This window comes from Salmo salar, chromosome 23 (assembly GCF_965601325.2).
Source record: "Salmo salar chromosome 23, fSalSal1, whole genome shotgun sequence".
Taxonomy (NCBI): Eukaryota; Metazoa; Chordata; class Actinopteri; order Salmoniformes; family Salmonidae; genus Salmo; species Salmo salar.
Window position 1 is genome coordinate 15,666,329 of NC_138313.1, and position 18,186 is coordinate 15,684,514.

Genomic DNA, 18,186 nt, shown 5'->3' on the forward strand with positions numbered 1-18,186 from the left:
CAGTGAGTGCTGTTACCTTTAAGTAGGTTTCAGTATTGCTAGACTAACCCTTTACTTTAACCCTTAAGAGTTAATGCCTAACCTTAATATTTCGGAGTTAATGCCTAAACTTAACCTTAAACAATACTACATGTGATGTTTGGAACAACTTTAAAATTGGACGTTTGAGAAACATGGATGAATGTCTAATTCTGACATGAGACTGTGAGAGCTAGTTGAAACCACCACCAAGAGCGCCACTTCACATGGTCATTCATTGGCCTCATTTTTTTACTGCTCAATCATAGGCTGTCATTATTTCACATCAAAAGACAATTCCTATACCCAACTCCCTTCTCCAACCACGTTTACCCCTCCGAGAGTTGTGTAGGGTAGGACTAATTTGGTTGTACAGGAGGGGCGTGGTCTGTCATTCTCCGACGGGAGAGAAGAGGAGAGGGAGAGGGCAAAGAGGGAGAGAAAAGGATCTTTGTGTGATTCCTGCCATATCTGATGTTATCCGGTAGGTAGGGACACTGAGGCCCGTGTTGTTGGTCGGTCCGACTGGTAGCCAGTTAAGTCATTCAGCCTCAGTACCAGAAAGAGTGCACTCCGCTCAGCAGCACAGCACAGAACTGGGACGGCGAGGAGAGAGACGAGGCTGCTACATGCCGCCGCTGCTCGTTTACTAGTGAACATTCTCGCATTGAACCGCGAAGAGAGATTTGGGCTTTTCCCAACACATTCGAAGGAGGGATTTTAATCATGTTTCGAACCTTAATCGCGCTGCTGATGTTACTGGCAGCTGTGCAGGTAGGCTACGAAACCGTTGCTTCGGTTTGGTGTAGTGGTGGGGTTGGTTGGTTGGCTATGGGACAGGGCTCGGAGTGACGGGTTGGTTTTTGCTCTATGATGATGGTCAACTCACTAGGGGAGACCGGGGTTGGTTGTCACAATTATTACTCTCATTTGTATTTCTCAGCACCAGTATTCTTTACAATATTATTTTCAATATTAAGAGAAAGACCAAGGTCTTGGGTTGAAATGGGGACCCTTTTTATATTCCAACGAAGAGTTATAAGCCACCAAACACTCAGTCCACTTGTGATAACCAGTTACCAGCCCTATTGCAGGGTTGGATGTCACACACCGACAATCCCATCGCGGGGTTGGATGCACACACACACACACAGTATGGGGTTGGTTGTCATAATATTTGCTCGTAGCTTATTCCTTTTGTAACATGAAATTAAGCAATATTGCATACAGTCTTAGAAATAGCTGAGCCTTTGTTTGATGGAACGATATTCCTAACAAAATTAAGCATTTACTCCGTGAGAATAACATTAAATGTTTTGTAAATTTGTGTGTGTACATAATTATTCAAGGATTTTCCCATAATTCAAACATTTACAAATAAAATACCAATAATTTCCTTTTTACTTTCACCTATGAAAAACACATTCTCCTCAACTCAATGTTTTGTCATGTTGACATAAATTGACCAGGTGGATGAGTTATTTCAAAGAATTCACACATTTGAACCTTACAAATATTACACAGTGCCATTTAGATTGGGAGTAATTAACGCTGTGACAACCAACCAATGAGCGAAACAACTCGGCGTAAGTCTGCAGGATATGACTGCATTTATTTCCTTCTACATTGCCTACATATTAGGCTGTTGGTTTATATTGATTTTAAACTGCACTCTTAGAATAAAAGGTGCTAAGTAGAACCGAACAGGGTTTTTCGGTTTGTCCCTTTTTTTTGGTGCTGGGTAGAACCCCCATTGTAGGGATCTTCAAAGAACCCCCTGTATATGGTTCTGCCTCAAACCCTCTATGTAGGGTTCTTCCAATAACCATTTTATCATCTAAAGGTTCTTCCTAGAAGCGTCTATGAAGGGAGCTACCTTGAACCCAGCCAGAGTTAAGGTATCCAACAAGTGGAATTGTTAATCATCCACAACCTGCATTCAGAATGACTGCCGGGGTAGAGAAAATAAAATATTGAGACTACCTCAATCATGTAAACTGTAACAACCATTTCAGTAATGGGTGCAATAAATCCAACAGATTGTTTAGAAAACTGTATGTTATTTATCTTTGTGTAGCATAAAATGTATTAACTAATCAACGTACATAAAAAAACACAGATATTCCAGTAAACCGAACAATTCTGAAAATCTCCCAGCAATAGAGTATGCTGTGAAATATTATATATGGTTCCATGTAGAACCCTTCTTGCCTTCCAAAGAATCCTTCTTGCCTTCCAAAGAATCGTCAAAGAACCCTTTCTTCCAAAAAGGGTTCTTAGGATGTTAAAGGTTCTAGGTAGAACCCTATCCCTCCGCAAAGAACCCTTTTCCAACCCTTTTTTTAGGGGGTATGCGTTAGGATCTTTCTCAAATGTAGGCTAATTGTGCATTCCATTTTCTTAAAAATAATTGGTTTTTCAACATGAATATCTGAATTTCGGGCTAGCACACAACCTTGCAGTGATAGTCGCTACAGTAGCCTACACTTTGTTTAAACTGCAGCTCTCCTATGTTATTTCTTTACTGAATTGCCTATTGATTTGCCTAATCAAGCTACACATTTGACGGGCAATAGCTTACTCGATTAAGGGAAGTGTTGTTGTTAATGGAAATATTCCACATCACCTCGTAGGGACCGTTTAGTTTATGCTCTGCTCTGTATTCACCCATGATTCATAGTGGCCGTTAACTGTAGGCTTGATCTGTAACCTAGGCTATGCAGGGTTGTGGGACGGGTGTAGAAAGGTAGACGTTTCTAGCCTATGCGATGCCGTTATGGCTATTTGAGACGATACCATTATAATTGTGTACTGTAGACAGGTCACAAGGCTGAATATGTGCCCGTGCACTAAATCGGATGTGTATTTAGAGATATGGATGGAGGTAACAGTGTAACAACTGTAACCATTTATAGACATTGCAGTATCTGCTTTTCCGCTCCACAAATTGGCTTAGAGGAATGGTCTTTAGATATGTTAATGCAACAATACACAGGCGCACACGGGTGAATTGTTTTATAGTCTGTTGGCTGCTACACTATAACCTAATTTGATTCAGCCCTAACCTAGACACTAAGAAAAGAGGGTTCATCAAGAGTTCTTTGGGAATGGTGATGGTTCTATGTGGAACCATAATTACTCAAAGAACTCTTTGCAGTTCACAAAAGGTGACGGCTCATTTACATTTTTTGGGGCATAGCGTACGGCTCTTTTTGTGCAGTGGTGAGTGAGAGTGCCATTCCAGTTTATCTAATCTGTTATGTGTTATGCCAGTACAACATGTTATAGATGACTATGGCCGGTAGCATTGTTTTGTGAAAGACTCACCTATGGCCTTGTGTCAATTGACAAAGTCAGTGGTCAATTCTCTTCTCAGCAACCCCCAGTGGTTCCAGTGCTATCACACCTGATTCAACTTGTCAATTAACACCATCATAACACTCATGGAATTGTAAAGGTCCTGAACAGTCAATCTGATTCCCATGTAAAATAGCCTTTTGAGTGACTAAAATATCACCCATAATATTTTTGGGGGATAGAAATGCTCAAAATATAAGAAAATTAAAAGACAGGCTCAGTGGGCGGGAAGCTTATATTCATTTATTCACTTTGACTGACTGCTCTTTGAAAGGCCTATGTCAAGAATCCTGGATGCAGTGAGCAGTGTTGCAGTAGAATTACCTCAAGAAAACTTTGTGCTACACATTTATTTAGATTTTTTTTTACACATCTCCCGTTTGTTGTGTCTTTTGTGATGTGGCACTGACGGATGACAACTGCGTCAGAGTTTTGAATCTCCCCCCACACTTTTGTTCCATGCTGGCTGAAGTCCTAGCTAGCCAGTAACTAGCTAACACCAGATACACATGAAAGGAGAAACATAAACGTGTCTTTGCCATAGATTGATATTGTAAACTTTGAATTATACTTGCTGATGCCTTACAGTCAAATTATGGCGCCAGTAGAGTAGCTATCCATCTACATAAACCACGCCCCTCTGCATACATGCCTTTTCCGATGTTAGTTAGAAGGCGGTACTTATTTAAATTAAGTAAGAGAATGTCACGCTACCATTGGTGTATTAAAACGAGAGAGTTATGGTGACGTCACCCTATCCCCTTAATTAATAATCCGGCCTCCTGAATCCAAGTGTTTGACACGGGGAGGGGACCAGTAACTTCATGATCAAACTTTAGGTTAAGCACACTTTTACACTCATCTCACACACAGCTTTTGACTGGAAGGAGAGCGAGTGCAAATATTTGTTTGAGAGTGAATTTTTGGTCACTGAAAGTTATGTTTAACAGGCAACAGTCTCTCCGTTTTTTAAATTTTTTATGTATTGGCTGTATTTACCAACGGCCTGTATAGGTCCAGAAAAATTACATCAGTTATTGTTTCTTTTGATTATTATAGATTATTGCTTTGCCTGATATTGCTATCTCTGGGCCACGGATTTATTTCCTATGTCTCTTCCCACGGAGACATCCCCATTCAGGGTAAAAAGCAAGCATTTCATGTGCTGCAGGAGCTGTATTTATACTATGCTCTCTTCTGGAACAATGTGGACCGACCAGAATTATAATGCAACAAGTGTTTACTCGCAGAGGACTATAGGGAAGAAGTGGCTACTCTTAGCAAACAGATTCAAAACTTACCTAATCTACCTGGGAAAGTACCCCCGCCTACTTTCTCCTTCTCTAAACCACAGGCTGGACACCATTCCGTTGTGTTGAGAGTATCACCACCATGTCAACACTCCTTGACCTAATAGCCAATGCTTTCCAGGGACCCCTTCCCGAAGAAGTCTTCCACTCCCCTGGGAAATGGAGCAGGACCGTTACTTCTGGTGGATTTAGTGGATTATACTGTCTCCAATCCTGCTGCCCAAGCATGGAAGCACGTCACCCACCGTAGGCCAAATGGAGGGAAGTGGCCTGAGGCTAGTGGGGCTTCTTTGGTGTTGGGAAGCTCGATCCAAATCCAGTTGTTCAACCTGACTCCGCTACCAGTACGCACACCATTGACAGAATTTCACACCTATTATGGAGTCAGCAGGAGCAGGTACCCGGGTCAGAGGAGTCGAGGAACGCGTCCAGGAACACTCGGCAATGCTGCATCCTCTCGGTGCCATGATGGATCGCGTTGTCCAGACCATGGACCGTTGGGAGAGACAGGAAGCCTCTCCAGCGCCTCAACCAGCGCAACCGGGGTTACCTCTACCCGTCCTGTCCGGATCCAGTTCCAGTGGGATGCGTCTCTCCTTTCTCACGGAGTATGATGGGACGGCAGCACTGTGCCAGGGATTCCTCTTACAACTGGACCTATACCTGGCCACCGTTCACCCAGCTCCCTCGGGAAGGGAGTGAGTGTCCGCCCTCGTCTCATGCCTCTCGGGGAGAGCTCTGGAGTGGGCAAACGCCATATGGGGAGAAGGAGACGCGGCGTTGGACCACTTCGAGGAGTTCACCCGCCACTTCCGGGCCGTTTTCGACCATCCGCCCGAAGGAAGAGCGGTGGGGGAGCGGCTCTTCCATTTGAGGCAGGGGACGAGGAGCGCACAGAAGTTTGCCCTGGAATTCCAGACCTTGGCCGCCGGATGGAACGACAGGGCCCTCATCGACCACTACCGATGCAGCCTGCGCGAGGACGTCCGACGGGAGTTGGCCTGCAGGGATGCCACCATCACTTTTGACCAACTGGTGGATCTGTCCATCCGGTTGGATAACCTGCTGGTCACCCATGGATGTCCAGAGGGGGCTCTGTCGGTTCCGTCTTCCAGCACCCCCGCTCCGGTGCCCATGGAGCTAGGAGGGGCTGCACGTAGGAAGGCTGGAGGAGGGGCCTTCACGTGCACCATCTGTGGCCACAGAGGGCACACTGCCGGTCGGTGCCGGGTTGGTCCCTCTGGGAGTCGAGGCAGCAGGCAGGGCACTCTGGAGAGTCTGGAGAGTCTGCACCACTCTCATCCAGAGTCCTCTGTTGTCCACCTGTTTGTACCTGTTTATTTTCCTGAGCATTCCCAGCATAAGGCGCTCGTCGATTCAGGCGCAGCTGGGAATTTTATCGACAGAGCGTTCACCCTTAGTTTAGGGATCCCCATTATTCCTGTGGTTAGACCTTTCCCGGTACACGCTCTGGATAGTCGACCATTAGGGTCCGTGCTAATCAGGGAAGTCACCATCTCCCTGGCTATGGAGACGCAAGGGGGTCACGAGGAGAGAATCAGTCTCTTCCTCATTGACTCTCCTGCTTTTCCCGTTGTACTAGGCTTTCCCTGGTTGGCTCATCATAACCCCACCATTTCCTGGCAACAGAGGGCTCTCACGGGGTGGTCGCGAGAGTGCTCGGGGAGGTGTGTAGTGGTTTCTGTTGGTGCTACCATGGTGGAAAGTCCAGACCAGGTCTCCACCGTGCGCATCCCCCCAGAATATGCCGATTTGGCTCTCAACTACCACCCCATCGACAGGGGGGATTGTGCGATAAATCTCCTGGTAGAAGCTGCACTTCCCAGGAGTCACGTGTATCCCCTGTCGCAAGCGGAGACGGCGGCTATGGAGACATATGTCTCCGAATCCCTGCGTCAGGGGTACATTCGGTCCTCCACTTCACCCGCCTCCTCGAGTTTCTTTTTTTGTGAAGAAGAAGGATGGAGGTCTGCGCCCGTGCATTGACTATTGAGGTCTCAATCAAATCACAGTGAGGTACAGTTACCCGCTACCTCGTATCGCCACGGAGATTGAGACAATGCACGGGGTGCGCTTCTTCACTAAACTGGATCTCAGGAGTGCGTACAACCTGGTGCGTATCCGGGAGGGAGACGACTGGAAGACTGCGTTTAGTACCACCTCAGGGCATTATGAGTACCTCGTCATGCCGTACGGGTTGATGAATGCTCTATCAGTCTTCCAATCCTTTGTAGACAAGATTTTCAGGGACCTGCACGGGCAGGGTGTAGTGGTGTATATCGATGACATTCTGATATACTCCGCTACACGCGCCGAGCATGTGTCCTTGGTGCGCAAGGTACTTGGACGACTGTTGGAGCATGACCTGTACATCAAGGCTGAGAAATGCTTGTTCTTTCAGCAGGCCGTCTCCTTCCTAGGGTATCGCATTTCCACATCAGGGGTGGAGATGGAGAGTGACCGCATTGCAGCCCTGCGTAATTGGCCGACTCCCAGCATGGTAAAGGAGGTGCAGCGATTTGTAGGGTTTGCCAATTACTACCGGAGATTTATCCAGGGTTTTGGCCAGGTGGCTGCTCTCATTACCTCACTGCTGAAGGGGGATCCTGTACGCCTGCAGTGGTTGGTTGAGGCGGACAGGGCTTTTGGGCACCTAAGAGCTGTTTACCTTGGCTCCCGTGCTGGCCCATCCGGATCCCTCTTTGGCATTCATAGTGGAGGTGGACGCGTCCGAGGCTGGGATAGGAGCCGTGCTCTCTCAGCGCTCGGGCACGCCACCGAAGCTCCGCCCCTGTGCTTTCTTCTCGAAGAAGCTCAGCTTGGCGGAGCGGAACTATGATGTGGGGGACCGGGAGCTGTTGGCTGTGGTTAAGGCTTTGAAGGCGTGGAGACATTGGCTTGAGGGGGCTAAACACCCTTTCCTAATCTGGACTGACCACCGCAACCTGGAGTACATCCGGGCAGCGAGGAGACCGAATCCTCGTCAGGCAAGGTGGGCCATGTTCTTTACCCGTTTTGTGTTTACCCTGTCCTACAGACCAGGTTCCCAGAATATGAAGGCAAATGCACTGTCCCGGCTGTATGACACAGAGGAGCGGCCCATGGATCAGACTCCCATTCTCCCGGCCTCCTGCCTGGTAGCGACGGTCGTGTGGGAGCTGGATGCGGACATTGAGCAGGCATTGCGTACAGAGCCCGCTCCCCTCCAGTGTCGTGTTGGGCGCCAGTACGTTCCGTCTGTTGTCCGTGACCAGTTGATCTATTGGGCCCACACGTCACCCTCCTCTGGTCATCCGGGGATCGGTCGGACGGTGCACTGTCTGACTGAGAAGTACTGGTGGCCCACCTTGGCTCGGGACATGAGGGTTTATGTTTCCTCCAGCTCAGTGTGCTCCCAGTGTAAGGCTCCTAGACACCTGCCCAGAGGTAAGCTACATCCCTTACCCGTTCCACAACGGCCTTGGTCACACCTGTCGGTGGATTTCCTGACAGATCTTCCTCCCTCACAGGGAAACACCATGATCCTTGGCGTTATGGATCATTTCTTTAAGTCCTGTCGTCTCCTCCCTCTGCTCGGTCTCCCTACGGCCCTACAAACTGTGGAGGCCCTGTTTACACACGTCTTCCGGCACTACGGGGTGCCTGAGGATATAGTGTCTGATCGAGGTCCTCAGTTCACTTCGAGAGTCTGGAGGGCATTCATGAAACGTCTGGGGGTCTCGATCAGCCTCACCTCAGGCTTCCACCCCGAGAGTAATGGGCAGATGGAAATAGTAACCAGGATGTGGGCAGGTTTCTGTGGTCCTATTGCCCGCACCGTCCTCTCACCCTTTCAGTGTGTATTGGGGTACCAGCCGGTTCTGGCATCAGAGTGAGATTGAGGCTCCTGCTGTGAACGATTGGTTCAGGCGTGTGGAGGAGACATGGGAAGCTGCCCATGGTCACCTCCAGCAGGCTGCCCTGCGCCAAAATACCAGCGCTGACCGTCACCGCAGTGAGGCCCTGGTATTCACCTGCCCTGTCGGAAGCTGGGCCCGTGGTTTGTGGGGCCATTTAAAGTCCTGAGGAGAGTGAACGAGGTATGTTACAGGTTACAGCTTCCCCCCGATTACCATATTAACCCCTCGTTCCATGTGTCTCTCCTCAGGCCGGTGGTGGTTGGCCCGCTCCAGGAGTCTGAGGTGCGGGACGTTCCTCCGCCCCCTCTGGATATCAAGGGGGCCCCGGCGTACTCCGTCCGTTCCATCCTGGATTCGAGGTGTCGGGCGGGGGACCTTCAGTACCTCGTGGAGTGGGAGGGGTACGGTCCGGAGGAGAGGTGCTGGGTTCTGGTGGCGGATGTGTTGGACCCTGAACTGCTGCTGCGGCACGCCGACACCGTGGGGTACTGTGATGACTTCCGCCGAAGTCGGCTCCTCTCCTTGATCAGGCGGCGTTCGTCGGTCGACGTCACTGGCTTTCTAGCCATCGCCGCGCCATTTTTCATTTATCCATTTGTTTTGTCTTGTTCCCTGCACACCTGGTTTTCATTCCCCAATCACACTGCATGCATTTATTCCTCTGTTCCACCCTCATGTCTTTGTGTGAAATTGTTTTGTGTTACGTGTCAGTTTTGACGCGCCAGACTGGTGTTCGTATATTCCGTGTTTTGTCACGAGGTATGTTTATTTGCTTGAACATAATTATTGTGACTGTTTGCGCGTTTTGCACTTTTGCCAATTGGCTGGAGGTTTTGACGCAGTGGCGTCCGTCTGTTGGTTTCTCCTGCCTAAATAAAGTGTGCGCCTGTTCACAACTCTCTGCTCTCCTGCACCTGACTCCGCTACCAGTACGCACACCATTGACATTAATAATGTTTACATATTTTGCATTACTCATCTCATATGTATATACTGTATTCTATTCTACTGTATTTTAGTCTATGCCGCTCCGACATTGCTTGTCCAAATATTTATATATTCTTAATTCCATTTCTCTACTTTAGATTTGTGTGTATTGTGTGTATCGTTGTGAAATTGTTAAGTATTACTTGTTAGATATTACTGTACTGCTGGAGCTAGAAACACAAGCATTTCGCTACACCCACAATAACATCTCCTAAACATGTGTATGTGACCAATAACATTTGATTTGATTTGCGGGCCACCTATTTGATAAAATTGCTTTTTAAAACTCTGATTCCAGCAGAGGGAGTCTTTTATGCACCTTGAGCCAAGTTGCAGAGAAAGATACATTCCCAGATACACATTCCTCATTTTCATTTCAACCATTGGATGTCTATGATGTACTAAGTGCCTTGTTGAAGATTTATGTAAAAAAAAAAAAATCAGCTGAGGGTGACTCACTTGATCCCTTTTGCTATAGCTTTCTGACCCACTTATTGCAGAATCATTAACCTATGTTTTTAACTTGACAATTGTTTCTGGGGTTATCCCTAAGATCTGGAAGTCCTCCCCGTACACAAAGGCAGAGATCCTTCTGAATTGGATAACTACTGTCCAATTTCCAAGCTATTTTGCTACGCCAAAGTTTTAGTCCCTGGCCAACTCTCAGCTGAGAACTTTAACTTCTCATTCTATTCTTAATGAGCACCAATCTGGTTTTAGACCTGGACATAGCACTGTTTCAGCAGCTACACTTGTCTTAGATTAGGTGCTATATTGTTTAGACCATGAAAATACTTTCTTAGATTATGTGCTATATTGAAAAAAAGTTGAGATTTAAGATTTTTTTTATTTTATTTAAATACATCCTGCCTCACTTTGGATTGTTCAAGCAACGCTTCTCCCAGTACTTGATTATGGGGATATAATCTATATGCATGCAGCAGCCTCTGCTTTAAAACCATTAGATTCAGTCTATTATTCAGCACTGTGTTTTATCACTGGGTACCATTTTTGTGTACATCACTGCATTTTGTATAGTTCTGTTGGCTGGGAGTCTCTGACTACCAGAAGGGCCCAATATTGCTCACATATTAACTGGAGATCCAGCACTTGAGATCCAGCACTTGTAATACCCACTCTCTACACTGGCTGATTCTGGAGGTCCCACGGGGACAAATGCTTTTAGTTTTTATGCCCCCAGCTCATGGAATAGTCTTCAGGCAACCTTGAAATTAGACTCGCTGGCCTTCATTGGACAGTTTAGATTGAGTTTAAGGAAGGTGATATGTGAGAGTTGTGTTTGTTTTGAATAATGTTGTTGTATTTATTGTATTGATATTATTTATTGTATGTTCATGTTCACAGGGCTCCCTTGCAAATGAGACTCTGTTCTCAATTGTGACCCACCGTGTATAAATATAAAGTCAATAAAAAAATAAATGTATAAGCAACAGTCATTTTTCGTACTTTGGTCATCATACTTTGATCTGGTTTCATCCAAATATCATCACATTTTATTAAAAACAGGATTTTGAGATTGTTCTTTATACACTCTTAGAAAAAAGGGTTCCAAAGGGGTTCTTTGCAGAGGGATAGGGTTCTACCAAGAACTGTTTTGATCAGAAGAATCTTTTTGGAAGACAAGGGTTCTTTGTGAGGCAAAGGGTTCTATCTAGAACCTTTAACATCCTAAAGAAATCTCAGTCGACCAACAGCCTATCGACCAAACAATCGACCTGTCGACTAAATGGGGTCAGCCCTACTACCCAACCCCTTTGGTTTTGCATCCTCATTGCATTAATGTATTCATTTAGAAGAGTATCAGAGTGTTTGAAACATGTTTGGAGATGTTTTATGTTAGAAATTAGGCTAAGATAAGCAACAGAGGTACAAATAAATAGAGACAGATGAGAGTAATTTGCAGAGAGTTGGCAGATTAGAGGTTTTGATTAGAAATTAATAGAATAGGGATGAGATGAATGAGTTAGGTTACGCCATGGAAAGGTCAAGGGTTACAGCTTTTTGACACACACACACACACACTATGATGTGAGCTGGTCCGGTTTGTTCTCGGCTCCGTTTTCCCATGATTGTGCCCTGCCTTCACACCGATGTTTCAATATTTCTGAAATACCCTATTCCTCCATATCTTCCCTGAATGAATCACTGATCTGAAACAATCTGGTAGGTGAAAGCAAGCAAGGGGTTCCAAGACATAGCTTTCAGTTGAATAGCCATATCAGATCTGTGATTACCATGATGGTGGAGAAGAGGGAGGGTGCGTTTCTGAAGTGCTGTATAGGGCCCGCATCCCAAATGGCACCCTATTCCCTATGTAGCGCACCACTTTTGACCAGAGCACATTGGTAGTGCACTAATAGGGTGCCATTTGGGATGCCGACAGGAGGTCTTTCTCAGTCTAATCATGCTACCTGCTTACCCTGCTTACCCTTACACTCATTACTCCAATCACCAGCCTGAGTGGACTCTTAACAACAACATATGTCATTGTGCCGTTCTGTGAGGGGGGTAGGGCGGAGGGCATAGAGAGGTAGCCTATACACTAGATATTAGTTGTCTATCTATCTGTCTGTCTGTGCCGCTAGGCTAGGCCCCTCCTAATGTGCAATTATTGTTGCTGTTATTTGACACAGTTATAGACCTATATGTTGTTATGTTATACATTATACATTAGAACAGTATGTCTCTTTTATGCAGCCTATAATATATTGCATTTGATGGTGGTTATTATGTCACTTCTCTTGCCTATTATGATAGTTATTAGTGGTTATTACATCGTTATGAACTCTTTTAATATAAGCTACTCTGTAGACACTTTTTTCAAAGCATTTTACAGTGCAGTGAGTGCATACATATTTAAGTATGTGTAACCTATCCAGGACTATATTGATATTTCTTTCCACACCCTTCTGTTCTTGTTCTCTAGATTGCTGTGCAGGGCGGAGGGGCCGTGGGGTCATTGCCACGGAGGCAGGGGTCGATGCCGTGCACACGAGGCTTCACCCAGGGGGAGTACAGTGTTGCCGTGGACAAGGAGCTGAGAGAGGGACAAGCACTCCTCACCGGTACACACACACACACACACACACACACACACACACACACACACACACACACACACACACACACACACACACACACACACACACACACACACACACACACACACACAGCCTCTCTGCCTGGTTGTTGTGCACGGTACTTTGAGTAGAGTTCATGGTGAATGCTGAACTGTATCTGGCTCTGCTCTGGGTTGGCGATTCAAACAACAACCTAAAACTCTGGGTGGGGATATTTTTGGGGAGTAACCTAACATGATATGTTTTGGGAGTAGCTTCATATTATGTTTGTGTGATTTTTGAGTCGTAATGTTTTTAGCTGTGGGCCAGGACTGAGGGTTGGGTAATCAAATCAAACTGTATTTGTCACATGCGCTGAATACAACAGGTGTAGACTTTACCATGAAATGCTTACTTACAAGCCCTTAACCAACAATGCAGTTTTAAGAAAAATATTTATTAAATAAACTAAAGTAAAACAAATAGAAGAGCAACAATAAAATAACAATTACGAGTCAGGGTACCGGTACCGAGTCAATGTGAGGGGGTACAGGTTAGTTGAGGTAATTGAAGTAATATGAGCATGTAGGTAGGGGTAAAGTGACTATGCATAGATAATAAACAGTGAGTAGCAGCAGCGTAAAAAAAGGGGGGGCATTGTAAATAATCCGGGTAGCCATTTGATTAGCTGTTCAGCAGTCTTATGGCTTAGGGGTAGGAGGTGTTAAGAAGCCTTTGGATCTAAACTTGGCGCTCCGGTACTGCTTGCCGTGCAGTAGTAGATAGAATAGCCTATGACTAGGGTGGCTGGAGTCTTTGGCAATGTTTAGGGCCTTCCAGTGACACCACCTGGTATAGAGGTCCTGGATGGCAGGAAGCTTGGCCCCAGTGAAGTACTGGGCCGTACGTACTACCCTCTGTGGCTCCTTGCAGTCAGAGGCCGAGCATTTGCCATACCAGGCGGTGATGCAACCAGTCAGGATGCTCCCGATGGTGCATCTGTAGAAGTTTTTGAGGATCTGAGGACCCATGCCAAATCTTTTCAGTCTTCTGAGGGGGAACAGGCGTTGTCGTGCCCTCTTCACGACTGTCTTGGTGTATTTGTACCATTTTAGTTTGTTGGTGACGTGGACACCAAGGAACTTGAAGCTCTTGACGCTCTCGATGAGAATAGGGGTGTGCTCGTCCCTCCTTTTCCTGTAGTCCACAAGGTCGCTGACCTCCTCCCTATAGGCTGTCTCATCGTTGTCTGTGATCAGGCCTACCACTGTTGTGTCATTGGCAAACTTAATGATGGTGTTGGAGTCGTGCTTTGCCACGCAGTCATGGGGGATTTAGGAGTACAGGAAGGGACTAAGCATGCACTCCTGAGGGGCCCCCATGTTGCAGATCAGAGTGGTAGATGTTTTGTTGCCTACCCTTACCACCTGGGGGCATCTCGTCAGGAAGTCCAGGATCCAGTTGCACAAGGAGCTGTTTAGTTCCAGTGTCTTTAGCTTAGTGATGAGCTTTGAGGGCACTATGGTGTTGAACGCTGAGCTGTAGTCAATGAATAGCATTCTCATGTAGGTGTTCCTTTTGTCCAGGTGGGAAAGGGTAGTGTGTAGTGCAATAACGATTGCGTCATCTGTGGATCTGTTGGTGCGGTATGCAAATTGGAGTGAGTCTAGGGTTTCTGGGATGGTGGTGTTGATGTGAGCCATGACCAGCCTTTCAAAGCACTTCATGGCTACAGATGTGAGTGCTATGGGTCAGTAGGTATTTAGGCAGGTTACCTTGGTGTTGTTGGGCACAGGGACTATGGTGGTCTGCTTGAAACATGTAGGTATTACAGACTATCTCAGGGAGAGGTTGAAAATGTCAGTGAAGACACTTCCCAGTTGGTCAGTGCATGCTCGGAGTACACGTCCTGGTAATTCGTCTGGCCCTGCGCCCTTGTGAATGTTGACCTGTTTGAAGGTCTTACTCACATCGGCTACGGAGTGCATGATCACACTGTCGTCCGGAACATCTGGTGCTCTCATCCATGCTTCAGTGTTGCTTGCCTGGAAGCGCGCATATAAGTCATTTACCTCGTCTGGTAGGCTCGTGTCACTGGGCAGCTCGCGGCTGGGATTCTTAGCATCTGCATCATCTGACCACTTCCGTATTGAGCGAGTCACTGGTACTTCCTGCTTTTGTTTTTGCTTGTAAGGACAGAATTATGGTCAGATTTGCGAAATTAAGGGCGAGGGAGAGCTTTGTACGTGTCTCTGTGTGTGGAGTAAAGGTGGTCTAGAGTTTTTTTCCCCTCTGGTTGCACAAGTAACATGCTGGTAGAAATGAGGTAAAACAGATTTATTTTTCCCTGCATTAAAGTCACCGGCCACTACGAGCGCCGCCTCTGGATTTGCATTTTCTTGTTTGCTTAGTGCCAGCATTGTTTTGTGGTGGTAAATAGACAACTACAAAAATATAAATGAAAACTTTCTTGGCGAGCAAAACCTCGAGATTTCCTAATATTAGATTTCATGCACCAGCTGTTATTGACAAATAGACAGAGACCGCCACCCCTTGTCTTACCGGAGGCAGCTGTTCTGTCTTGCCGATGCACGTACATTTTTTTACTGGAACAGAAAACTGTATATTATCCATGTCGTCGTTCGGCCACGACTCGGTGAAACATAAGATATTACAGTTTTTAACCTCTATGGGCTAGGTGGGACGCTAGCGTGCCACCCGTGGTGCACTCCATCAACAGCAGGTGCATTTCAAGAGCGGCAAATTTGAATCCAAATAAATGTCAAAATTCAAATTTTTCAAACATACAACTATTTTACACCCTTTGAAAGATAAACATCTCCTTAATCTAACCACGTTTTACGATTTCAAAAAGGTTTTACGGCGAAAGCATAAATTTAGAGTATGTTAGGACAGTACATTTACAAGAGTTGTGTGTAATGTTTTGTCAATTCAAAGACAGGGTCACCAAAACCATAAAACCAGCTAAAATGATGCACTAACCTTTTACAATCTCCATCAGATGACACTCCTAGGACATTATGTTAGACAATGCATGCATTTTTAGTTCTATCAAGTTCATATTTATATCCAAAAACAGCGTTTTACTATGGCATTGATGTTGAGGAAATCGTTTCTCTCCAATAACCGGCAGTCAAGTCAGCGTCACAAATTAAATAATTAAAATTAGAAAACATTGGTAAAATATTATATTGTCATTTAAAGAATTATAGATTTACATCTCTTGAACGCAATCAACTTGCCAGATTTAAAAATAACCTTACTGGGAAATCACACTTTTACAATCTCCATCAGATGACACTCCTAGGACATTATGTTAGACAATGCATGCATTTTTAGTTCTATCAAGTTCATATTTATATCCAAAAACAGCGTTTTACTATGGCATTGATGTTGAGGAAATCGTTTCCCTCCAATAACCGGCAGTCAAGTCAGCGTCACAAATTAAATAATTAAAATTAGAAAACATTGGTAAAATATTATATTGTCATTTAAAGAATTATAGATTTACATCTCTTGAACGCAATCAACTTGCCAGATTTAAAAATAACCTTACTGGGAAATCCCACTTTGCAATAATCTGAGCACTGCGCCCAGAAAAATACGCGTTGCGATACAGACTAGACGTCATGTTGGGGAGATCTAAAATCGAAAATACTATGTAAATAATCCATTACCTTTGATTCTCTTCATCAGATGTCACTTCCAGGTATCACAGGTCCATAACGAATGTAGTTTTGTTCAAAAAAGCTAATCATTTATGTCCAAAAATCTCCGTCTTGTTAGCACATGATCTAAGCCAGCCGGACTTCACTTCATGAACGAGGGGAAAAAATATATTTACGTTCGTTCAAACATGTCAAACGTTGTATAGCATAAATCATTAGGGCCTTTTTTAACCAGAACATGAATAATATTCAAGGTGGACGAATGCATACTCTTTTATAACGTATTGGAACGAGGGTACCCAACATGAACTCGCGCGCCAGGTGTCTAATTGGCCATCATCGTTCCATGGCTCTTGTTCGGTCAGATCTCCCTCCAGAAGACTCAAAACACTTTGTAAAGGCTGGTGACATCTAGTGGAAGCAATAGGAAGTGCCAAAATATTCCTCAGCCCCTGTGTTTTTCAATGGGATAGGTTTAAAGGTAATACAACACATCAGGTATCCACTTCCTGTCAGAAAATGTCTCAGGGTTTTGCCTGCCAAATGAGTTCTGTTATACTCACAGACACCATTCAAACAGTTGTAGAAAATTTAGGGTGTTTTCTATCCATATGTAATAAGTATATGCATATTCTAGTTACTGGGTAGGAGTGGTAACCAGATTAAATCGGGTATGTTTTTTTATCCAGCCGTGTCAATACTGCCCCCTAGCCCTAACAGGTTAATGGCCCGTTGGTAACATAAGATATTACAGTTTTTAATGGCCTGTTGGTAAGTTTTGCAGTGAGTGGGTGGAGTATACACTCTGCAACAATATGGAAGAGTTTTTCATTACGATCACTGAGGGAGGTGGAGGATTAGGTGAGTATTAGGGGAGGATGTGAGGGTTGGGGGCAGTGGGGTGGAAGGAGCTGAAACCATCTGCCTCGTCAAACACACAGTGGGTGTTTCCCCACACACTCATTCACACACGCACACTCCACATACAAATGAAACACTGTGTGATAAATTATATTAATATTGTCAGCCTGTATCCATCCTCTGATCAATGACCTTTGTGTGTGTACAGACAGGATGACCCACCCGGGGTCTCACTATTGTGTGTGTGTGTGTGTGTGTTGTTGATACTAGTGCCAGAGGCATACAGAGGCAGACCTAGCTGTGAGTCTCTGTGTGTTCGGGATGGTTAATTCATGTTTATTGTGCTACCTGTCCTGTTGTAGTCTCTAGTCTGTTGGCTATTTATTTTATTTGCTTTTCATTGGCTCCTGTGAAACTGACTTGTGATATGACCTTTTAAGCTAGTGTTCTGACAGGGTGCCATGGTAAAACACAGAGGGAGGGAGGGAGAGAGGGAGAGAAGGGAAGGAAAACGAGAGAGACGTGTGTGTTTTACAACGTCACCTCTGCTAAATAACCTTTTGATTGTCCTGCTGAATCGTTTAGTCGGTTCTTTGTATCCGGAGATTAGCCATTAGGTTGTATATACACACACACACACGAACACACACACACACACACACACACAAGGAGGACACCTTATTGGTTTGGTTTTAGTTTGAAAGGCCAAAGTCCACATTTTTGATTTGGTTGAAACCACCATTGTTAACTTCTATGGGCTAGGTGGGACGCTCCTGCGGGACAGAGCCAGTGAAATATCAGGGCGGCAAATTCAAAAACAACAAAATGTCATAATTCAAATTTCTCAAACATACAAATATTTTACACCGTTTTAGAGATACACTTCTCCTTGATGAAACCACATTGTCTGATTTCAAAAAGGCTTTACAGCGAAAGCAAAACATTAGATTATGTTAGGAGAGTA

General features: G+C 45.3%; 1 protein-coding gene across 1 annotated transcript in view; it reads left to right on the forward strand.

Moving 5' to 3' along the window:
* The first annotated feature begins 409 nt into the window (after window positions 1–409).
* LOC106584192 (cadherin-2) overlaps window positions 410–18,186 on the forward strand; it is a 94,207-nt gene continuing 76,430 nt past the window's right edge. The window contains exons 1-2 of the mRNA XM_014169186.3: window positions 410–792; window positions 12,540–12,678. Of these exons, the coding sequence (XP_014024661.1) occupies window positions 745–792; window positions 12,540–12,678 (187 nt within the window). The 5' untranslated portion in view covers window positions 410–744. The remainder of the gene's footprint in view (window positions 793–12,539; window positions 12,679–18,186) is intronic.